The sequence below is a fragment of the Rana temporaria genome, chromosome 13 (assembly GCF_905171775.1).
Source record: "Rana temporaria chromosome 13, aRanTem1.1, whole genome shotgun sequence".
Lineage (NCBI taxonomy): Eukaryota > Metazoa > Chordata > Amphibia > Anura > Ranidae > Rana > Rana temporaria.
The window spans coordinates 100,770,396-100,795,999 of NC_053501.1; the positions used below are offsets into that span (position 1 = coordinate 100,770,396).

The window sequence follows — 25,604 nt, forward strand, 5'->3', positions numbered from 1 at the left end:
ATTGGTTTCGACGTGAACGTAAATGACGTCCAGCCCCATTCACGGACGACTTACGCAAACGACGTAAAAAATTCAAAATTCGACGCGGGAACGACGTCCATACTTAAAGCGGTGGTTCACCCTCAGTGACACGATTTTACCATCGAGACAGGCATTGTAGCGCGAGCTACAGTATGCCTGTCCCGATTTTTTTACCCCCGTACTCCCTGTGTACTCGTACATTATAGATTTCGGCTCCCGCGGGGAATGGGCGTGCCTATGGAGAGGGAGGATGATTGACGGCCGGCCCTGGCACGTCACTCTCCCCGAAGACAGCCGGAGTAGGTCTCGGCTCTTCACGGCGCCTGCGCACAGGCTATGCGCAGGCGCCGTGAAGAGCCAAGCCTATTTCGGCTATTTCCGGAGAAGCGTGACACGCCAGAGCCGGCCGTCAATCATCCTCCGTCTCCATAGGCACGCCCATTCCCCGAGGGGAGTCGGTATCTTCGATGTACGAGTACACGGTGAGTACGGGGATAAAAAAAAAAAAAAAAAAAAATCGGGACAGGCATACTGTAGCTCGCGCTACAATGCCTAATTTTATGGTAGAAGAAATTTATTTTTTATTTTTTGGGTTTATAGGGTGAACCCCCGCTTTAACATTGGTACGCCGAATGTACGCCACCATATAGCAGGAGTAACTTTACTCCGAGAAAAGCCTAACGTAAACGGCGTATCTGTACTGCGTCGGCCGGGCCTACATTCGTGAATTCGCGTATCTAGCTGATTTACATATTTCTAGGCGTAAATCAGCGTACACGCCCCTAGCGGCCAGCGTAAATATGCAGTTAAGATCCGACGCGGTCGGATCTAATAGAAATCTATGCGTAACTGATTCTATGAATCAGGCGCATAGATACGACCGCCCAGGCTCAGAGATACGACGGCGTATCTGGAGATACGCTGTCGTATCTCCTTTGAGAATCTGGGCCACAGTATGCACATATACCAAATACGCAAATACATACATGCACAGTACACACTATCAGCGATCAGCAAGCACTGATAAGACTATTTACAATAGGCTGAACTCTTTATGAGCCGATCGATAAGAAAACAAAAAGGAAAAAAGGACCAACGTCCCACTTTAACGTTTGATCACACAAGTCCGGGCATTCTGAGCAATACGGAATTTTTAGCTTGACCAGAACTGGAAAACTGCAACTGAAATCTGGTTGCTACAGACGACGCAGACACTGCTATACTTGTAGATCAAATACCTATTGTTGGATGAAATGCGTACAAAGTGTGAAAGTAAAGGTCATCGAGTTACAGGAAGAAATAACTTGTTTACTCGGGAAAAGATCAACCCAACTGACGTTATACCGAATATAGTACTGCGTGAAGCAAAGTGAACATACAGCAAGTATGTAATGGCATTGGTCCGGGTCTTAAGGGGTGTTCCAGCCTTTTTTTAAGTTTATTAAAAGTCAGCAGCTACAAAAAGTGTAGCTGCTGGCTTTTAATAAACAGACACTTACCTGCTCCACGGCTCCAGCGACGCGCCGGCCGGGGCTCCGCTCCTCGCCCCCCCTCGCCGGCCGGCGTCTTCATTCCTAGTGTGGGCACCCGGCAGTGACAGCTTTCGGCTTCATGGCCGGGCACGAGCGGCACTGCGCATGCGCGAGCGGCGCCGTCCGATTGGACAGGCGCTCGCCTACAGGGAGGGGCTGCAAAAAGGTGATTAAGCTAATCGCCTTTCCAGCCCCTCGGCGGAAGGAGGAAGTGGGACAGGAAGTCCCCTTCTCCTGAAGCCCCCACTTCCACCCAAAAAAAATTACATGCCAAATGTGGCATGTAAGGGGGCGAGGAGTGGGTTAAGCAGAAGTTCCATTTTTAGGTGGAACTCCGCTTTAAAGACCTATAAAGTCACTCGTACCAGGAAGTTTGTTAGCTAACTGGACAATCAACACCAACGACAGATGCCTTTGCTATGAAAACAGTTCAGTGTTAATCCAGAACTCTGCTAATTACATTTGCCAAGTCGGTCAGGTCTCTGCAGGCTGTCCCGGATGTGTCAGTTACACAATAAGCAAACACCGAGAGCTGGCCTTTGTCGTCTTGTGACAAAGCTCTCATTTACACCTTCTCTGCACAGGATGGAATTCAGTTCATCCTGGAGATCGTAGAGAAGGGTTTTAGGTGGATGTGCCAATAAAAAAAACAAATAATCACACCTTACATGTGCCAGCATATCAAATCATAAGGGGCCTCGTGTATGAAGATGATCACGTATGTCTCCGGTTGGTATCATTTTCAAATCTGGAGTAGAAACCAGTTGGAATCAGATCACGGCTGGGTTCACACTGTTGTGCTCTACTGTGCCTTTTTTTTCTATTATAGGCAACGCAATGCACCTTACTAGCACCACAGAACTAGGGCAAACAAAGGCCCAAAAAGGAGCAGCATTGGTAGCAAGCTTTATTAGTGAAAAATTTAGAAACATTATAAGATACCAGAAGAAGCCCAATCTGATTGGGCGAAACATGTCGGACATCCATTCAGCTCAAGTTTTCCCAAGTGACTTCTCTCATATTGGCGTGCGAGTAACCTGTATGAGCAGCTTCTGTGTGTAGAGACAACATAGTCTATTGAGGTGTGGTGAAGGTGTTTTTTGCTCTGTTTTTTTTTTCTAAATTTTTCACTAATAAAGCCTGCTACTAATGCTGCGTGGTCCAACATACACTGTATTACTAAACGTATTGGGATGCCTGCCTTTACACCATGGGTCTTCAAACTACGGCCCTCCAGTTGTTCAGGAACTACAATTCCCATCATGCCTAGTCATGTCTGTGAATGTCAGTGTGTTACAATGCCTCATGGGATGTGTAGTTCTACAACAGCTGGAGGGCCGTAGTTTGAGGATCCCTGCTTTACACGCACATGGGGCCGGATTCATAAAGACTTACGCCGTCGTAAGTCCGAATGTGCGCCGTCGTATCTATAAGCTCATTCTTAAAATGAGATACGCCTGAATGTTGCCAAGATACGACCGACGCAAGTCTCCTACGCCGTCGTATCTTGGGTGCATATTTACGCTGGCCGCTAGGGGTGCTTACGTTGATTTACGCATCGAATATGTAAATGAGCAAGATACGCCGATTCACGAACGTACGTCGCAGTAAGCTACGCCATTTACGTAAGGCGTACGTCCGGCATAAAGATAAAACACCTCTATAGGTGGCGCAGCCCATGCAAGGTATGGACGACGGAACAGCCGTCGTATTTTACGTAGTTTGCGTAAGCCGTACGTGAATGGGGCTGGGTGTAGGTTACGTTCATGTCGAAAGCATTGAGCCGACGTATCTTAGGCAGTATTTGCGACGTGATTCTGAGCATGCGCGCGCATGCGCCATACGAACGGCCCTTCATTTACATGGGGTCACGGTTAATTTAAATGTAGCACGCCCACTACCTGCCTACTTTGAATTAGGCGGGCTTACGCCGGCCCATTTTCGCTACGCCGACGTAACTTACAGAGCAAGTGCTTTGTGAATACTGGCCTTGCCTCACTAAGTTACGTCGGCGTAGCGCAAATGGGATGCGCTACGCCGGCCAAAAGATGCGCCCTCTTACGTGAATCTGGCCCATGGACTTTAATGGCATGCCAGTCTTGGTCCTTAGGATTCAATACGGAGTTGGCCCACCCTTTGCAGCTATAACAGCTTTAACTCTTCTGGGAAGGCCGTCCACAAGGTTTAGGAGTGTCCATGGGAATGTTTGACCATTCTTCCAGAAGTGCATTTGTGAGGTCAGGCACTGATGTTGGATGACAAGGCCTGGCTTGCAGTCTCTGCTCCAATTCATACCAAAGGTGTTTTATCAGGTTTAGGTCAGGACAGTCAAGTTCCTCCACCCCAAACTCTCTCATCCATGTCTTTATGGACCTTGCTTTGTGCACTGGTCCAAATCATTTGGTGGAGAGGAGGATAATGGTGTGGGGTTGTTTTTCAGGGGTTGGGCTTGGCCCCTTAGTTCTAGTAAAGGGAACGCTGAAGGCATCAGCATACCAAGACATTTTGGACAATTTCATGCTTCCAACTTGGGAGCAGTTTGGGGGTGGCCTCTTTCTGTTTTAACATGATGGCGCACCAGTGCACAAAGCAAGGTCCATAAAGACATAAATGAGCGAGTTTGGGGTGGAGGAACTTGTCTGGCATGCACAGAGTCCTGACCTCAGCCTGATAGAACACCTATGTGATGAATTAGAGCAGAGACTGCGAGTCAGGCCTTCTCATCAAGCATCAGTGCCTGCTGCTCTGTTTCTCTGTAATCAGCATGATAACGTCTAACAAGCTCTCCAACACATGGGTGTGTGCGCCTTTCCTCCATTCAGCTCACACAAAGTGTATGCCTGGACTCCACGCCCATTGTTCAAACATTTCTAACAAGATGTGCACGTTCTAAAGAGACTAGAAAGCTGAAGACAGTAGATATACATGTAAAACTTATGTAGGGAGATTTGTTTGATCCCTGTGTATCATCTTGGGCCATTACTCCCAACGACGGGGCGCCATTGCTCCCAACGACGGGGCGCCATTGCTCCCAACGACGGGGCGCCATTGCTCCCAACGACGGGGCGCCATTGCTCCCAACGACGGGGCGCCATTACTCCCAACGACGGGGCGCCATTACTCCCAACGACGGGGCGCCATTACTCCAACTGGCACCAATGATGGCGTGCTATTCCTCCAACTGGCACCAATGATGGGGTGCTAATACTCCCACTGGCACCAATGACGGGGAACTATTCCTTCCAATGATGGGGCACCATTCCTCCCACCAATACCACTAATAGGGCACTATTACCGCCTAAAATATCAACAATGGGCCTGGATACGAAATAGAAAAAGGCTGCACTCCAATACCATTCCATTGTGCCTCCTCAAACTGGCTTGAGGAAGCACAATGTTTGTGTGAAACCCGTCAGCCTGCAATACTTTACTGTGTCCTGGTGTCAGCTTTTTGCACTTTATAGAATATAAAAACCTTTTGGACTGGTATCGGAGTGCAGCCGTTTTCTATTTTGTATCCCAGTCTCTACAGAAGTGAGCCAGGGCTACCAACCAGTATACTCGGTCGATCTGAAAATGGCACTCACCTGGAGTGGCGTTTTGACTCGTTTCCTGTGTTTGCACCAACGGGGCACCATTCCTCCCCACTGTTATAAAGAAAGTGACACCATCCCTCTCAGTAAAAACAAAATATGGGACACGGATTATCTCAATGACCCCAGGGCATTTTCTACTCCCACTGGCAAAAGTCTACCCCCACGTCTGAAGGACAATAAACTGGCCCTTTGTTTAGAAGGTTTGGAGACCCCTGCCATAGAATATTAGAACCGCTGAGCTCAGATCTGTATAAATGATGGGTCTGATAGTTCTTAAAAGGGGTTGTAAAGAATTCCCCTTCTAAATGTTTTTTTTCCTTTGTTTTCTTTATCTGAATTTCTCACTTCCTGATCCTTCTCAGTAAGCTGTTCTGGCTGACTAACCCCCAGCCAGGATGTCTCGGATTATGGGGGAAAGCTTACCGAGGAGGAACAGTAAGTGAGAAATTCAGACAAAGAAAAAAAAACATTTAGAAGGGAAAAAAAATCGAAGGAAAAAGGTAAGTGAACCAACAATGCACTAGCTTAAAGGAACCTATTTAGAAAATAAAAAACTAACCTTTACAACCCCTTTATGACCACATAATGCGTTTTTAGGCCGACACACCCACCTGGAAAATGTGCTGAAAGATAAGGTCGGAAAGACAACAATTGCTGAGGTCATCAGAACCAGCCAAAGAAACTCGAAACGCTATGGGTGCCAGGGCGCTCTTCAAGCTTTCTATTTTTAATTACTTGCCGCCCCACTGTGACACAAGCTTGTATCTAATGAATGTTTTAATTATCGGAGCTTAAAAGTTCCAGTTGTAAGTTCAGTCCGACACACCCTAGTGAAGCATTAAAAAGCTATTCTCTGCTCAGATTGCATTCATTTACCAAGGTCACATTGTAAATCGTTGTCAATGCCGGTGATCTGACGATATGGTTCCGGCTATCGAGATGGTTCCTGTAAGGACTGCGCAGGCGCAATCCTTGCCGATGGAAATCACCGAACCTCCAGGCTCTTTTTTTTAATATCCTCCAATCCACGGGGATGTTAAGGAATGAGCCTGGATGCCGGCCGAGGTTCGGAGATTTCCGTCGGCAAGGATTGCGCCTGCGCAGTCCTTACAGGAACCATCTCGATAGAGGAACCATACCGACAAGTCACCGGATCCAGGGAGTCAATTCTGAAGCTAAAATGGAGAGTATAGCGTATTGTCCGATAGCACACATTTTGGGTTATTACTGGAGGGTGTATGACAGAGTTGCCCAACCTTTTGAAGAGCGAGGCCCACCTAAGCGACTTGGTAACTGGTCCCGGGCCACAACGAGCAGAGCCGGTGCATGGCAGCCCACTCTACTCTATAGAGCCCACTCTACTTTTTTTTTTTGTGGATCGTTTGGAGGTAGGCGTTTTTAAACGGACACTTATATCTGCTACTCCTTAGAGGCAAATGGAGGGTCCAATTGGGTAAGACCGACCGTGTCAAAGGGGCCTATGGCTCAGTGCAGGTAACCCGTCCGTGAACACTAAAAACAGTGTCTGCTGGGAAACTGTCCAAGGATGAGAGGACCTCCGTGATAGGCGGAACACAGTGTCAAATGGCTATCACGGAACGCCAGGATGAAGCCGCGACTTTTTAAAAAATGGACGCCTGTTAATAATTCAGGTACACTGTCTCGAGTATAACCCGAGGGGGGGATTTTCAGTCTTAAAAAAAGGGCTAAAAAACTTGGCTTATACTCGGGTATATACGGCAAGTCCCGCCCCACTGCACTCAGTGGTTCCTCTTGCCAGCCCCTACATCACGACCGTGTCCTGGCAAGTGGACTAAACATGATCTCAGCTAGAGACAGATTCATTCAGTTGAAGTTTGTTCACGGGGTCTACTATACCCCTCAGAGATTAGCAGTCATTCACCCGCAGGATAGTTCAGGCTGTACCCGTTGCTTGTCCTCTACTTGAACCTTCTTCCATATGGTAGGGCATTGTCCGGCTATCCGAACCTACTGGGCTTTGCTGCTTGATGCTCTAAATGCACCAAATGACTGGTCTCTGCATCCTGATCAACACATAATGCTATTGGGCATCATGGATGATGTTGAATAGGGAAAATGCAGCGCTAATTATATGTATATTAATGAACCTGTATGTGAATGCGTTATAAAGAATGACAAATTAAATGGTCATACATTAAAGGGGTTGTAAAGTTTCATGTTTTTCCACCCTAATGCATCCTATGCATTAAGGTGAAAAAACACCTCACAGTTACGGCCCCCCCCCCCCGTTTTACTTACCTGAGCCCGTTCACCTGCCGCGTTCGTCCCAGATGTCTTCTCCGCTCAGTCTGGCCATTGATTGGCTAAAGTGGATGGATTCATAGCAGCACAGCAATTGGCTAGCGCTGCTGTCAATCACATCAAATGACGCGGCGCACCGGGGGGCGCGGCCAAGTGATACAGTGAGCGGCTATGGCCGCATCACGGGAGCGCACCTGCAAGAACTAAGAGCTCCCATGAAGGTGGATAGTTGTTGCGGGGAGGAGCCGAGACAGCCGCCGAGGGACCCCAGAAGACCAGGTTCGGGGTCACTCTGTGCAAAACGAGCTGCACACTGGAGGTAAGTATAACATGTTTGTTATTTAATATAAAAATAAATAAATGTATTCTTTACAACCCCTTTAAAAAACTTAATATAACAGAAAGTGGAAAATAGAGAGACCACAAACGTGAATCTTGTGCTACCAATATAGTCCAAACAAAACAAATAATGCCATCTAAGGGACTAATCCAGTCCAAAACTAGATTATTTCCCATCTGAAAAAATATTTCCAGTGAAGAGCAATGTTGCTGGAAGAACCACCAATTGGAAAGAGGCTTACCGAATATCACAGACTTAAAGGGGCATATACCTCTTAAGTCGTGAAAAGCTTGTTGGCAACAACAACCGAAAGGGTACAGCTGGTCCTGGATCCAAAAAAAAATAATCAAAAGCTCCGCAAACCAAATCATCAATGGGGTTCCAAAGAATGTGTAGCATAGTTCATATGGAGGACAAACAGCAGATATCCACATGCTCATGCGTAATGATCAAAAATGAAAAAGAACACTGCATAGCGTGATATCGTTTAACATTTTTTTAATGTAAAGTATAAATAGAAACACTCACATTTGAGTAGTATAAAAAGGCTTGTCAAGGTGCTGGAAATGGCGCGATGTTGTAGATATGGACCACCCGACGCGTTTCGTCTCCCAAGACATCATCTGGGGTACATGATGCTATTGGGTATCATGGATGATATTGTAGCCCCTAGGCATATGAAATTGTTCTTATCCTTATTTTTTGCCCTTTTTTGCAGCTCCTTCTCAAATGAAAGCTGCCCACTTCGCCTACCGTAGTGAACTAGATTTCAGCGTTAAATGCAGTCCTTCCTCTGAATCAATTACCTATGAGAGTAGAAATTGCCCCAAAAAGTTTGACAAAGTGTGGTCAACCTGAATTGATGCTTACGGGCCGAGTGAGCCTGTGGATAGCTGACTTAAAGTGGAGGTCTGAACAGCCCATGGAAAATTAAAGGTCAGCAGCTACAAATACTGCAGCTGCTGACTTTTACTATATGGACACTTACCTGTCCTGGGAACCCCCGATGTCGACACCACAGCCGATCTTCAGATCAGCTGTCAGGTGCAGCCGCCGCCATTGCCGGTAAGGGAAGCCAGCAGTGAAGCCTTTGGGCTTCAGTCAGTTCCCTACTGTGCATGCACGAAGCACACTGCACTTTCTAATTGGCCCGGCTTCAGAGAAAGGAGGAGGGGGGCTCAGTTTCGCCGCAACGCCGTCTCCGGAAGTGGGGAAAGGAACCTGTTCCTCCCCCCTGAAAGGTGCTAAACATGGCACCGGGAGGAGAGACGAATAAGCGCAATTTCCACTTTCGGTGGAACTCGACTTTAACCACCAGGCCTATTTTGGCACTTCTCTCCATCATGTAAAAAAAAAAATCACAATTTTTATGCTAGAAAATTAATCAGAACCCCCAAACATTATATATTCTTTTTAGCAGACATCCTAGGGAATAAAATGGCAGTCATTGCAACTTTTTTTTCCTCGCACAGTATTTGCGCAATAATTTTTCAAACACCTTTTTTTGGTAAAAAAAAAAGGTTTCATGAATTAAAAAATAACAAAACAGTAAAGGTTAGCCCAATTTTTTTGTATAATGCGAAAGATGATGTTACGCCGAGTAAATAGATACCCAACATGTCACGCTTTAAAATTGCACACACTCATGGAATGGCGCCAAACTTCGGTACTTCAAAATCTCCATAGGCGACGCTTTAAATTTTTTTATGGGTTACTATTTTCGAGTTACAGAGGAGATCTAGTGCTAGAATTGTTGCACACGCTCTAACGCACGTGACGATACCTCATATGTGGGGTTTGAACGGCGTTTACATATGTGGGTGGGACTTGCATGCATGTTTGCTTCTGCGCGCGAGCTACCGGGGATAGGGGCGTTCAATAAAAATAAAAAATAAAATGATTTTTTTTTTTTTAATCACTTTTATTTCTATTACAAGGAATGCAAACATCCCTTGTAATAGGAATCAGTGTGACAGGTCCTCTTTATGGAGAGATGTGGGGTCAATAAAACCCCAAATCTCCCCTCCAGGCTTACAAGCATGAAATCGGTGAAAAAACATTCACCGATCTGACACCGAAAGCCGCGATTGCGGCTTTGTTTACTTCTGGGTGTGACGTCATAATGTCGCGCCCGGGCCTTCGACGGTCATAGAGATGATCACCAGTCATCTCTATGGTTCTGCAGCGAGCGCTGGCCGATTCGCTCTCCGGGCCCCCGATGGCACGGGAGAGCCCGGAGAAGCACCGGATGGCGGCGGGAGGGGGGGGGGGGGGGGGGACGTCCCATCCCGCTGCCTATAAGAACGATCAAGCGGCGGAACTGCGGCTTTGCTCGTTCTTATTGTGCACAGAATCGCCAGCTGAAGACGGTGATATCTGAATGATGCCTGTAGCTGCAGGCATCATTCAGATATTACCGCACAAAGTCGAGGACGTATATTCTCGTACTGCAGTGGGCAAGTGGTTAAAGTGTAGGTCCGCCTAGAAAAATAAAAATAAAAAATGGAAAGCCAGCATCTACAAACACTGCAGCTGCTGACTTTTAATAAATGGACACTTACCTGTCCAGGGTGCCCTCGATGTCAGGAACCAAAGCCGATCAGTCGTTCAGCTCTCGGCTGCTCCCGCCGCCATCCTCGGTGAGGGAATCCGGAAACGAAGCCTTGCGGTTTCACTTCCTGGTTCCCTACTGCGCATGCGCGAGTCACGCGTCCTCACTGGTCCATGCTGTTTTCTGGGACCTGTGTGTTTCCCAGAAGACAGCGGGGAGGACAGTGTAGGCGCAGGAAGTGGTGAAGGTCACCGCAATCACCGCGGTGATCTATGCCAGGAAGTGGGAGCAAATACCTGTATTACACAGATATCTGCTCTCCCCTCAAAGGTGCCAAATGTGACCCCATTTGCAAGTGAAGAGGAGGAATAATTCTTTGCGACACCCATGAAAAGACCCATTGTAAAGCAATTTTACAGTTTGCCAATTTTTAACAAACGAGTTTTGTTACCGTTTACTAGACCTACATGCAGTTTCAGGTAAACTCATAAATTACATAACCATCAAATAGTACAGCCTTTCTCAACCATTTTCATTTTTTCGGTCTCAGGGAACCCCCTGCTAAAAATGACTACATTCGTGTGATGGATGGTCAGTGGAAAATAAGTTTTGTGGTCATTGGGAAGAATTCCCCCCTTAGGCCGTGTACAGACGACCAAACATGTACGATAAAACCGGTCCGCCGGACCGTTTTCACCGTACATGTCTGCCCGGGGATTTCTGTAGGGTGGCTGTACTCACCATCATACAGAAATCCGCGCATAAACAATACGCAGGGCGTGTCCGCGCCGTCGACGCGGCGACGTGGGCGGCCCTGCCAGTTCAATGCTTCCACGCATGCGTCAAAGTCATTCGACGCATGCGAGGGATGGCGGGCGCTCGGACATGTACGGTAGGTCTGTACAGACGACCGAACATGTCCGAGCGGGCAGGATTCCAGCGGACTGTTTTAAAACAAGTTCAGAAATATTTGCCCGCTGGAAAAAGGCCCGGCGGGCAAATGTTTGCTGGAAATCTGTCCGCTCGGTCCTACACACGACCGAACATGTATGCTGAAACTGGTCCGCGGACCAGTTTCAGCAGACATGTTCGGTTGTGTGTACGGCCCATTACAGATAGCTAAAAAGATCGATAGTGTCAGTGGGAACTTATCCGAGAGGCAGAAACTGCTGCTCATTGCTCAACCCCAGCAAATTTCTGGAGCACATATGTCAAACACAAGGCCCGCGGGCCAAATCCGGCCCGCCAGGTCATGTGGTTGCACCCGGTTTTTCAGCCTGGAATGTGGCAGAACTCCATTCCACCACCTCTGTCTCTCACTCTCCGCCCCCCGTTCCCTGCTGTCACTTCTAAACACAGAAGCCGTCTGTGTTAAAAAGGGACAGCTTTGCTCAGTGGCTCCCGGATCTAACAGATCCCTGCATGGGCTAACGGCAGGGACAGATCTCCAGAGAGAACAATCTCCATGCAAGGTAGAGCCAACTACATAGGGTGTCACGGGAGCCAGGTGGTAGAGAGATGCGAGGATGCTTTGGGGGGGGGCATAATACTAAACTTTGCACCCTGCACTCACCGTACCGCGCCCCCGAACCCCGCACTCACCGCACCCCCCCCCCAAATCTGCACCCACCGCAACCCTGCACCCACCGTAACCCCCGAACCCTGCACCCACCGCAATCCCCACGTACCGCAATCCCCCAACCCTGCACGTACCGCAGCCCCCCCAACCCTGCCAGGTGGTAGAGAGATGCAAGGATGGGGGGGGTTGGGATTGAGGTTGAACAACCTGCACACCCCTGAACCCTGCACTCAGTCTGTAGCATAATCCTAAACTTTGCACCCTTCACTAACCCTACCGCGCCCCCCCGAACTCACCGCACCCCCCCCCCCCCGTGCTGCAACCCCCCAACCGTGCACCCACCGCAACCCCCCAACCGTGCACCCACCGCAACCCCCCAACCGTGCACCCACCGCAACCCCCCCAACCCTGCACCCACCGCAACCCCCCAACCCCCCAACCCTGCACTCGTAGCATAATCCTGAACTTTGTGCTCTGCATGTAACACACTCCTGAACCCTGCACAATGTACGTAGTGCACCCCAGATCTAAGAGGCCCTGTAAGAGGCCCTGTGAGGGGCCCCCCCCCCCCCCCCCCGTTACATGCGGCGGTCGGTAGCTCTGGGAGCGATCCGGGATGAGGGGGCGGCTATTCGTTTCTAGCCACCCCCCCCCGCGCGATCGCTCCCCGGAGCTGAAGGACGGGGAGAGCTGTATGTAAACACGGCTTCCCCGTGCTTCACTGTGGCGGCTGCATCGATCGAGTCATCCCTTTTATAGGGAGACTCGATCGATGACGTCAGTCCTACAGCCACACCCCTCTACAGTTGTAAACACACACTAGGTGAACCCTAACTCCTACAGCGCCCCCTGTGGTTAACTCCCAAACTGCAACTGTCATTTCCACAATAAAGAATGCATTTTAAATGCATTTTTTGCTGTGAAAATGACAATGGTCCCAAAAATGTGTCAAAATTGTGCGAAGTGTCCGCCATAATGTCGCAGTCACGAAAAAAAAAAAAAAATCGCTGATCGCCGCCATTAGTAGTAAAAAAAAAAAATTAATTAATAAAAATGCAATAAAACTATCCCTTATTTTGTAAACGCTATAAATTTTGCGCAAACCAAAAATAGGTAGAAGAATACGTATTGGCCTAAACTGAGGAAAAAATATATATATTTTTTTATATATTTTTGGGGGATATTTATTATAGTAAAAAGTAAAAAATATTGCATTTTTTTCAAAATTGTCGCTCTATTTTTGTTTATAGCGCAAAAAATAAAAACCGCAGAGGTGATCAAATACCACCAAAAGAAAGCTCTATTTGTGGGAAAAAAAGGACGCCAATTTTGTTTGGGAGCCACGTCGCACGACCGCGCAATTGTCTGTTAAAGTGACGCAGTGCCGAATCGCAAAACCTGGCCTGGGCTTTCAGCTGCATTTTGGTCCGGGTCTTAAGTGGTTAAAAAATTATGCTTTTTTTATTTTGGCGGTGTGCATGGGCAGCACATTCAGGTACTGCTTGCTTTTAAAATTCACACACACAAAAACATGTACCTGCAGGAGAGGCAGACAACCCTGAAATCGTATTTTATAAATGTCATTTTACTTTGGCTGCAAATACACTCCTTGTAGCCAAGGGTATTATATGACAATACATGTGCTCATCCACACCCGGATATGGCCCGAGCTTGTTCCACTGGTTATACAGGTGCAGCAGTGAAAAGGAGTCCATGCAATGGGTTGGGCTCAAATCTGTGTAATATACACTAGGTGACAGGGTACGAGGAAACCACAACACGGAGATAAGAAATAAACGCTCCATAAAAACGTATGCGACACCATAAACACGCACCGCCGCAGAACGTGACCGCTTCCTAACATTACTGATTTTTCTTTTAAATTAGTATCTTATTTTATCAACCGTCTGGATTATGGTGCAGCCATGTTGGCTAATAAAAGGGTGGAAATTATCCCTTTAAAACTTAATTTACTCATTGATATAAGAGAAATTTGCATAATCAAAACATTCCTACCAATATTTGGATTAATGTTTTAAGAATAATTAAATCTAATAATAATAATAATAATTAATAATAATAATAATAATAATAATAATAATAATAATAATTATTATTTCGGGCTAAAAATAGCGCCTGTAAAACGCCTCCCCTGCAGCCCCAGTGCAAGATTCCGAGCGTTTTCACACTGGGGCGGTGCGCTTGCTGGACGTTAAAAAAAAAAAAAAAAAAAAAAAAAAAAAAAGTAATGCAAGCAGAATCTTTGGACCGGTGCGGAAGCAGTGAATACACCGCCGCTCCTCCACCGCCCCTGCCATTGGAATCAATAGGTACTGCTGCCGAAGCGACCTTTATTCGGCCGCTAGTGGGGGGTTAAAAGCACTCCGCTAGCGGCCGAAGAGCTCTGCTATTACAGCGGTAAAGCGCCACTAAAATTAGCAGCGCTATACTGCCAACGCCACCCCCAGTGTGAAAGTAGCTTTAACCACTTCCATATTGGTTCAATTCCTCTTCTACGTGTAAATATAATCTTTTCTTGCTAGAAAGTTACTCAGAACTCACACATTTTTATATAATATATAGAAAAAAAAAAAATAATAATAATAATAATAATAATAATAATAATAATAATAAATATATATATATATATTTTTTTTTTGGCAGAGACCCTAAGAAATAAAATGGCAGCTGTTGCAATTTTTTTTTTATGTCACATAATATGTGCGCAGCAATTTTTAGAACGCGTAAAAAAATAAAATAAAAGAAGAACCAAGTAGGTTAAAGCGGGGGTTCACCCTAAAAAAAAAAAAAATTCTTTATCTACCATACAAACGACCATACTAGTGTCAGCTACAGTATGCCTTTTTTTTTTTTGCGCTGTACTTACGGTTTAATCCGTAACTTTCGTTTCAGACGACGGCCGGAAAATGGGCGTTCCTATGAAGAGGTGTACATGATTGACGTCCAGCTATGGTGCGTCATGCCGAAATAGGACGCTGACATATACGGCGCCTGCGCAGTCAGCTCCTAGTCTGTGCGCAGGCGCCGTATAGCGCCGTGAAGAGCCGAGTCCTACTCCGGCTATTTTCGGAACGTGTGTCGCTTAGAAAGGGTGAGAGTGGGTTTACATCCACTTTAAGAAAAAGAAACTTTTTTTTGCTCAGAATAACATTTGGCACGTTTGAAAATAACCAAAATGACAATAGCAGTATTTAGGTCAATGCCAATAATCCATATTTATATTCCTGTCTTGAATCCACGAATCAGTTTCCAAGATTTCTGTGGCCTCCTCTGGAAAGAATCAGAGTTTCCCAAATCAGAGAAGGTATGGAGATTTCACCTTAAAAAAATGTACCGTATATACTCGAGTATAAGCCGACCCGAATATAAGCAGAGGCACCTAATTTTACCACAAAAAACTGGAAAAACGTATTGACTCGAGTATAAGCCTAGGGTGTCCATCTGCATGCCTCACTGTGTCCATCTGCATGCCTCACTGTGCTAATGACTAGACTGACGTTTAACATGGGAGTCTATGGAAGGGGTGCCCGAATTTGAAAAATTGGTGCTCTTTAGCCATAGGTCCTCCAGACAAAAAACTTTGCACACTTGTAGAGGAGAAATTGGGCTATATGTGTGCCAAGTTCCAAGTCCAGGGGACCTATGACCGGCCGGTACCGTGTCCCCAAAATTAACAGAGAAATTACCGTTTAACATGGGAGTCTATGGAAGGGGTTCCCGGCTTTGAAAAGTCAGTGCTCCCCAGCCGTAGGTCCCCCGGACAACAAACTTTGCACACTTGTAGAGTGGGGCTATATGTGTGCCAAGTTTGGGGTCCAGGGGACCTACGACCTGCCGGTACCGGGTCCCCATAGTGCGGGAGATCCGGTGCAAAAAGGCGACTCGAGTATAAGCCGAGTGGGGCATTTTCAGCACACAAAAAAATGTGGTGAAAAACTCGAGTATATACGGTATGTAGCCAAAAAATGTATATTGTGGGCCGGGGAGCTGGGTTGAATCAGTGGTGTAATGTGAGAATTGTTCCATTATTTCTATAATAGTTTTCGATGATCAGTTTATATTTGGGGGGGGGGGTTAGCAAACAAGCGATCTGCATTAAACAGCGTCACTAATGCTATGCAATGCTAGCAGTGACTTCATGACGTTGATCTAAAATCTTCAGACACAATCTCTGGGTTGAAATGATCTCTTCCAGGATGTGCAGAGAAGAAGAATGTGGTTAAATATTAAACAGAGAAGTTGAGCAGAAGCCAAGCCTGCCGTTTCGTCAGCATGTTAATGAACAGGATAACATTGCCAATACAGATGGCCTGCTGACTTTTACAGTTATAGACCAAACTTTACAAGGCCTGTGGGTCACAACAATGGCTTTAGCGCCTGATGATGTTCCACCAACCTCAAATTAATTATTTTTATTAAAAGTACATTGAAACCTTTGGATTGCGAGCATAATTCGTTCCGGAAGCATGCTTGTAATCCAAAGCACTTGTATATCAAAGCAAAGCAAATTTCCCCATAAGAAATAATGGAAACTAGGGTTGTCCCGATACTAGTATTGGTATCGGGACCGATACTGAGCATTTGCGCGAGTACTTGTACTCACGAAAAAGCTCCCGATGCTTCACGGATACTTTTTTTTTTCCAGAGAGGGGGTGGAGAGGGGGCAGAGAGCGGGTGGAGAGGGGGCAGAGAGCGGGTGGAGAGGGGGCAGAGAGCGGGTGGAGAGGGGGCAGAGAGCGGGTGGAGAGGGGGCAGAGAGCGGGTGGAGAGGGGGCAGAGAGCGGGTGGAGAGGGGGCAGAGAGCTGGTGGAGAGGGGGCGGGGAGCGGGTGGAGAGGGGGCAGAGAGCGGGTGGAGAGGGGGTGGAGAGGGAGCGCCGTCTAGTCCCCAAAAAGAAAGCCAAGCACCCCCCCCCCCCCGCCTAGTTGATCAGCGCGGGGAACATTACAGCTTTCATTTGAATAGCCGCGCCTCGTCATATATAGCCCCTCCCCCTTGTCCGGGCACTTTGATAGACAGACCACCCATCCCAGGAGATAAATCCTCTGGCGGATTTGAATCTGATGGCTGTACACACCATCAGATCGAAATCCTCGCGGAATACATCCGCGGTGACGTGGCCGCACCGTCGCCGCGACAATGACGCGGCGACGTGCGTGACCCTGGAAAGTAAATACTTCCACGCATGCGTCGAATCATTACGACGCATGCGAGGGATGGGAGCGGACAGACTGACTCATCCGGTGAGTCTGTACAGACGACAGGATCAGTCCGCTGGACTGGATTCCAGCGGATAGATTTCTTAGCATGCCAAGAAATTTTTATCCGCTGGGAATCCGTCGGCTGGATTTTTATCCGCTGGGAAATGTCCGCTAGGCCGTACACACGACCGGATCTATCTGCTGGAACTGATCCGCGGATCAATCCCAGCGGATCGATCCGGTCGTGTGTACGGGGCCTAATTGGACAGCATCCACTGAAGAAGTCCAACATATGGGCAAAACATGTTGGGAACTCAATTCTATAGTGCTGTATCCATAAAAAAAAAAAAAACTTTGTTGATTTTTACTTGCCAACACGTTTTATTTTGTTCTATAAAATATATTTTTTTAATACATTATAGTTGAACCATTCAATTTATTTTGCGCTTCAAAAATTCCAATCTCTCTTTCTAGATCATACAATTGTATTGATTGCCAGTGTCCAATCCTCCTGTACGTAAAGTATAACCCGAAAGGTGAAGGACTTTGTTTTCCTCATTGTACATGAAAAATATTTTACTGCTGACTGGAGTTTAGCTTTAAAATCAGGGAGCTGTACTGGGGAAAAAGCCACAAGATCTCAGAAGGTCGCAGTGAATTACACTCCATGGACCTCCTCACCAGCCAATAGGGAGGCCAGGAAAAAAGCTACACAATGACTGTACATGACTAAGATTTTTTTTTTTAAATACAGCACTCCGGATTCCGGACTCCAGGTGTTTGCCAGACAAATAAGTCTTTATGCATGCAGTGGTATGTGCCTGCACTATTGCATCAGTTGCATTTGACCCGAAGATCTGAAAGTTCACTTTAACGGAAACATGTAGAAAATCTGGGCACGTAATGGAAGATGTATGAATAGGGAGGCTCACGAGTTAAGGTCACACTAAAGCTAGTCCAAGACAGTTTCTGCATTCCCTGTATTACCCTCTTCAGTAAAAATGAAAAAAACACTGCAGTTTGCAAGGGAGGATGGGCTTTGATGACACCACCGAGCACACGTGGGGCTTTGATGACACCACCGAGCACACGTGGGGCTTTGAGGACACCACCGAGCACACGTGGGGCTTTGAGGACACCACCGAGCACACGTGGGGCTTTGAGGACACCACCGAGCACACGTGGGGCTTTGAGGACACCACCGAGCACACGTGGGGCTTTGAGGACACCACCGAGCACACGTGGGGCTTTGAGGACACCACCGAGCACACGTGGGGCTTTGAGGACACCACCGAGCACACAAGGGGGGTGTGATGCAATTGCCTATATATACTTCAGTTTAATTATCCCTGCTAATTTAATGCTGTGGGTTAGAGGTAACAGGTGTTTTCATGTGTGACTCATCTCTCTGTGAAGACTGTTCATATGTTAACTAAGGCTAGCTTTTGAAAGGCCTTTAATTGTGTGATAACACTGTCTAAAAACTATTGATGCTCAGAGGTGTTAATAGGTGTCACGCTGCATGCAGGGACGAAACGTCTGCCTAGGAAACTCCAGTGTGTGAAGGTGGTTTGTTGTTATGCTGTTTAAGGAATGTGCAGTGATTAGACATGATAATTATCGGTCGGTGCCAACCTGTCTAGAATGTTTTAGTAATTAGCCTTAGTGTGTGATTAGGGGGGGTGGAGATCTCATTGTTGCTTTAATGTCTTGGACTGTATAAAAAGCTGAGAAGAAAACCATTAAAGTGTGTTGTTCCAGCAGTAAGCTTGGCATGTGTGGCTTATTTGGGCGATCCCAGGAATATTCCCCCTTGTGGAATATTGGGTGATTATCTTTATGGGAAGAAGGGAAGACTTTGACGGGGATATCATTCTAATACCGTCACAGGGGGCTTTGATGACACCACCGAGCACACAAGGGGGGCTTTGATGACACCACCGAGTACACAAGGGGGGCTTTGATGACACCACCGAGCACATAACCAAAACACCAGGATTGGTTGTGGGCATACAAATTTTCCACGGTGCAATCAGCAAAATTTTACCATGCCCAGCTCCATATCATCATCTGGTCAGTCAGGAGAATACATCGAAAAGATGCATTAACCGTTTGACAACTGCCTCACGTAGATATACGTCAACAGAATGCAGGCAAAGCAACATATATACATATGGACCCGCAGACTCGATGTCCGCCAGTGTCCCACAATCGGGTCACGGAATGGCAGAACGGGAGGGGGGTGTCTTTGTAAACAAGACATCTCCCTATTCTGCCTAATGACACAGCACTGATCGTCTGCTCCCTCTGATCGGGAGTAGGGATGAGCTCAGGTGTGTTCAAACACGCCACGTGCAGAGCCCTCCAGGAAGTCGACACGGCGCTGCGCTAATCACAGGCAGGGAGACATTGTCCCGATGCTCGGCTGCAGAGATCTGGAAATGTCTCACTGCCTGTGATTAGCGCAGCACAGTGCCGACTTCCTGGCGGGCTCAGCGCGTGGCGTGTGCGAACACACCGGAGCTCATCCCCAATCGGGAGCAGTGATCAGTGACGTGTCACAGTAAGCCACACCCCCAACAGTTCGAATCACACTTAACCCTTTCAGCTGCCCCTACTGGTTAACCTCTTCACTGCCAGCCACATTTACACAGTAATCAGTGCATTTTTATAGCACTGCTCGCTGTATAAATGTGAATGGTCCCAAAGTGGCGCCAAAAGCGTCCGATGTGTCTGACATAATGTCGCAGTCTCGATAAAAATTGCAGATCGCCGCCATAACAAGTAAGATATATTTTTTTTTTATAAAAATCCCATAAAACTATCCCCTATTTTGTAGACGCTATAGCTTTTGCGCAAACCAATCAATATACGCTTAGTGCGATTTTTTTTTTTTACCAAAAATATGTAGAATACGTATCGGCCTAAACTGAGAAATAAAAAAAATATGGGGATACTTATTATAGCAAAAGGTACAAAATATTGCGCTTTTTTTGCTAAGGGATCCGGACTTCAGTTCCCTTCTGCAGCCAATCCAGCCAGATCTGCCTGAACATCAACCGTCCCTTCTACAGAGGCTACATGGCCCATGCCAAGGCATTGATCTCATGACCAGCTACAGGAGACACTTCCGAGGCTCATTTTCTCAGATTTATTTCTCAGATAGTCACCATTTACCAATATAACATTTACCTAAACATTGAATTGAGCCCTGGTTCACACTGGGCTGCGGGAGTGAAGCCGTGCGAGTTCAGCTGAACTCGCACGATTTCACTCCCGCTGGCAGTCCCGATTTCGGCCGCGATTTAGGAGACATCTGTGTGGGTTTCTGCACAGATGTCTATGTAAATCGCGGCCCTAAATCGCAAAAAGTAGTACAGGAACTACTTTTTGAAATCGGTGCAGCGCCGCAGATGCCGCGTCGCACCGATTAGGACAGTGTCATTGCCGACAAATGCCGCCGATTTGAGATGCGATTTCACAAGTGAAATCGCATCTCAAATCGAAACAAATCGTACCCAGTGTGAACCTGGGCTGAATCGAGTTAGGAACAGAAACACTTTATTAGAGACTTAGAACCCTGATTCTGATAAGCTGGTTGAAGGTATAATTTATGACGACCAGCACAATAGGAAAACGGACACGTTCCAGCACACAGCTAAAGCTATAACCAGTCTAGCTTATCGTAAAAGGTCTCCTGATATGCTTCAATGATTCACAATGTCTATACTAGGATATGGTGAGAAGCTCTTGCAGATTCCTAAATTTTTTTTTTTTTTTTTTTAAAGCCTATCTTTAGCCAAAAGTATTGGGAAGCCTGCCTTTACACACAAACTTTACTGGCATCCCAGTCTGTAGGGTTCCATATTGAGTTGGCCCACCCTATGCAGCTATAACAGCTTCCACTCTTCTGGGAAGGCCGTCCACAAGGTTTAGGAGTGTCTATGGGAATGTTTGACCATTCTTCCAGAAGCGCATATGCAAGATCAGGCACTGATGTGGACAAGAAGGTCTGGCTTGCAGCCTCCACTCCAATTCATCGCAAAAGGTGTTCCATCAGGATGAGGTCAGGACTCTCTGCAGGCCAGTCAAGTCCCTCCACCCCAAACTCGCTCATCCATGTCTTTATGGACCTTGCTTTGTGCACTGGTGCGCAGTCATGTTGGAACAGGAAGGGGTCATCCCCAAACTGTTCCCACAAAGTTGGGAGCATGAAATTGTCCAAAATGTCTTGGTATGCCGACGCCTTAAAGCGGTTCTCCACCCTAAAGTGGAGTCCCGCTGATCGGAACCCGCCCCCCCCTCCGGTGTCACATTTGACACCTTTCAGGCGGGTGCAGATACCTGTCTAAAGACAGGTATTTGCACCCACTTCCGGCCCGGCATTCACGGGCAAAAGACGGGCATTCCGTCACTTCCCGTCACCCCCCCCCCCCGTTGTGTGCTGGGAACACTCGGCTCCCAGCACACAGCGGGAGCCAATCGGCGGGCGCGGCGCAACTCGCGCATGCGCCGTAGGGAACCGGGCAGTGAAGCCGCAGCGCTTCACTTCCTGGTTCCCTCAGCGTGGATGGCGGGGGGAGCAGCAGAGAGACGAGCGATCGCTCGTCCTCTGCTGCGATCGGCGCTGGACTCCAGGACAGGCAAGTGTCCTAATATTAAAAGTCAGCAGCTGCAGTATTTGTAGCTGCTGGCTTTTAATATGTTTTTCCCATGGCACATCCGCTTTAAGAAGGGCTCGACAAACCCCGGGCGCCAGGTCGCAATTGCAACTAGAATTAGCGACCTGGCACCTGGGGAGGCACAGCTGGGGTACTCTGTCTCCGTGCGCACCCCCCCTTGCGATCGCATCGGGCCAGGCGGCCAGTAATTATGTGACGTCCTGTCATTTAAAGCCACTAGGGGGCGCATGCGCTCCCGTCGCGTTATTGGGAACACAATGCGCGTGCCCAGTAACTGAGCAGAACCGTGGATCTCTGTGTGTAAACACAGAGCTCCACGTCCTGTCAGGGAGAGGAGACCGATGCTGTGTCCCTTGTACATAGGGACACCGATCAGTCACCTCCCCCAGTCACCCCCCTCCCCCCACAGTTATAACACTCACTAGGCTACACATTTAACTCCTCCCCCTAGTGGTTAACCCCTTCCCTGCCAGTCACATTTATACAGTAATCAATGCATATTTATAGCACTGTTCACTGTATAAATGTGAATGGTCCCAAAAATGTGTCAAAAGTGTCCGCTATAATGTCGCAGTCCCGAAAAAAATAAAATAAATAAATAAAAAAAACGCAGATCGCCACCATTCCTAGTAAAAAAAAAAAAAAAAAAAAAAAATTATAAATTATGTCCCCTATTTTGTAGGCCATATAATTTTTGTGCAAACCAGTCACTATACGGTTATTGCGATTTTTTTTGTTTTTTTTTACCAAAAATATGTAGAAGAATATGTATCGGCCTAAACTGAGATTAAAAAAAATAAAAAAATTTTTTTAACCACTTCCCGACGGGCGTACGACTATATACGGCCGCAGGGTGGTTCTACTTCTCTGGGGCGCCGTGTTTTCACGTCCGCCCCTTTCCACGTTCCCCGTGCGCGCAGCGGGGAACTTCTGTGCTGGCCGTGTTCCTTGGACACCGCCAATCACAGATCGCCGTGAACGGCCAATCGGAGTGGCCGTTTGCTAGGCGATCTGTGCGGCCAATGAGAGATGATCTCATATGTTTACATATGAGATCATTTCTCGTTGCCGGCTCTCACAGACAGCGGTGCTGTCAGGGAGAGAGGAGACCGATCTGTGTCTTTTGTACATAGAGACACAGATCGGTCACCTCCCCCAGTCACCCCCCTTCCCCCCACACAGTTAGAACACTATATAGGGAATACATTTAACCCCTTCCTCACCCCCTAGTGTTAACCCCTTCCCTGCCAGTCACATTTATACAGTAATTAGTGCATTTTATAGCACTGATCGCAGTATAAATGTGAATGGTGCCAAAAATGTGTCAAAAGTGTCCGATGTGTCCGCCATAATGTCGCAGTCGCAATAAAAATCGCAGATCGCCGCCATTACTAGTAAAAATAAAAAAATATTTAAAAATAATAATTATGTCCATTTTTTTGTAGGCGCTATAACTTTTGCGCAAACCAGTCGCTTATTGCGTTTTTTTTTTACTAAAAATATGTAGAATACGTATCGGCTTAGACTGAGGATATAAAAAAAAAATAAAAAAAAAAAAAAAAAAATTGAGCTATTTATTACAGCAACAAGTAAAAAAAATATATATATTTTTTTCAAAATTGACGCTCCATTTTTGTTTATAGCGCAAAAAATAAAAACCGCAGAGGTGATCAAATACCACCAAAAGAAAGCTCTATTTGTGGGGGGGGGGAAAAAGGACGTCAATTTTGTTTGGGAGCCACGTCGCACGACCGCGCAATTGTCAGTTAAAGCGACGCAGTGCCGAATCGCAAAGAGTCCTCTGGGCAGGAAGGGGGTTTAAGTGCCCAGTAAGGAAGTGGTTAAATGGGATATTTATTATAGCAAAAAGTAAAAAATGGTGTTTTTTTTTTTTTCAAAATTTACGCTCTTTTTGTTTATACCCCAAAAAATAAAAACCACAGAGACGATCAAAAACCACTAAAAGAAAGCTCTATTTGTGGGGGGGAAAAAAAGACGTCAATTTTGTTTGGGAGCCACGTAGCACGACAGCGCAATTGTCAGTTAAAGCGACGTAGTGCCGGAAGCTAAAATTTCGTCTGGGCAGGAAGGGGGTGTATGTGCCCAGTAGGCAAGTGGTTAAGGAACCGTCAATAAAAGAACACGTGCCCATAAAAGATTACACAGCTGGAATAAGATCTCTGTAAAAGACAGCAGTCATTCAATCTACATAAAATAAAGGAGGATTGCCTAGCGAAGATAAAGTCAGCAGGAAATTCCTGCTCTGCCTAATTCTTTAGCCTTATTAAGAGGAATATTTCTTCTGGTCACAGGTGGCCTCACCCTAGAAAATCTGATTAACCTGACAAGGTATGTGCAGCACACATGCTTCTTATAGCTCCTATCGCCAATTATTTATTGAAATCAGCTTCCCGCATTCCTTTACATGTTCTGCCTTTCATACATTACTAATTATAACCCTTATAAATGGTAATTAACCACTTAAGACCCGGACCAATTTGCTGCTAAATGCCCAAAGGCGTTTTTACAATTCGGCACTGCGTCGCTTTAACAGACAATTGCGCGGTCGCGCGACGTGGCTCCCAAACAAAATTGGCGTCCTTTTTCCCCCACAAATAGAGCTTTCTTTTGGTGGTATTTGATCACCTCTGCGGTTTTTATTTTTTGCGCTATAAACAAAAATAGAGCGACAATTTTGAAAAAAATGCAATATTTTTTACTTTTTGCTATAATAAATATCCCCCAAAAACATATATAACATTTTTTTTCCTCAGTTTAGGCCGATACGTATTCTTCTACCTATTTTTGGTAAAAAAAAAAAATCGCAATAAGTGTTTATCGATTGGTTTGCACAAAATTTATAGCGTTTACAAAATAGGGGATAGTTTTTTTGCATTTTTTTTTTTTTACTACTATTGGCGGCGATCAGCGATTTTTTTCGTGACTGCGACATTATGGCGGACACTTCGGAACAATTTTGACACATTTTTGGGGCCATTGTCATTTTCACAGCAAAAAATTCAATTAAATTGCATTGTTTATTGTGAAAATGACAGTTGCAGTTTGGGAGTTAACCACAAGGGGCGCTGTAGGAGTTAGGGTTCACCTAGTGTGTGTTTACAACTGTAGGGGGGTGTGGCTGTAGGACTGACGTCATCGATAGAGTCTCCCCTATAAAAGGGATCACTCGATCGATACGCCGCCACAGTGAAGCACCAGTCTTCAGGAAGAGAGGAGAGGTTTTCTTAGCCAAGCACCTCCTCCTGCCTGTATGCCTGAGCTAAGAGCAGATGGAGTCCAGGAAGTATATGCTAGCCAGCTGCTGCCATAACAACGGTATTTAGCATCAAAGTACCGACGTACGGGTATAGCGATTTACGTGAAGTGGTCAAACAAACTGCTAGCAGGCTTAAATAAGTGCTGAAGCCTGTTAGTAGCTTGCTTAAAGTGGCAATCAGTATTCCCATTAGGATATGTGCTTAACATTTCCTGGAGGATTCCAAAAAGTGGAAGTTCCATTTTTGGGTGGAACTCCACTTTACGAGATGTTTACGTTTTGCACAATAGGCTGCTTGAGCCTCCAGTCAATACGGAACATGACTTCAAATAACGCACCTCTTTGTCTTTTAATCCTAAAAGCAGCACTTCCTCCATAAGCGTTAGCCTCATGTCTTTGCAATCTCCCGAGGACTCTTCATCCTTTTCTTTGCCGCCATCATCCGAATCTGCTCTTCGGTCTTGTCCCTCCTCTCCGCGTCGTCCCCGACGTATTAAAGTGGTCATCCTTCAAAAATGAGAA

At 46.5% G+C, this 25,604-nt stretch overlaps 1 protein-coding gene across 1 annotated transcript in view; it reads right to left on the bottom strand.

Annotated features, from left to right (window-relative positions):
- The window catches only part of GOLPH3L (golgi phosphoprotein 3 like), a 77,389-nt gene that overhangs the window by 32,664 nt on the left and 19,121 nt on the right, over nucleotides 1–25,604 (bottom strand). The window contains exon 2 of the mRNA XM_040333858.1: nucleotides 25,421–25,589. Within this exon, the coding sequence (XP_040189792.1) occupies nucleotides 25,421–25,588 (168 nt within the window). The 5' untranslated portion in view covers nucleotide 25,589. The remainder of the gene's footprint in view (nucleotides 1–25,420; nucleotides 25,590–25,604) is intronic.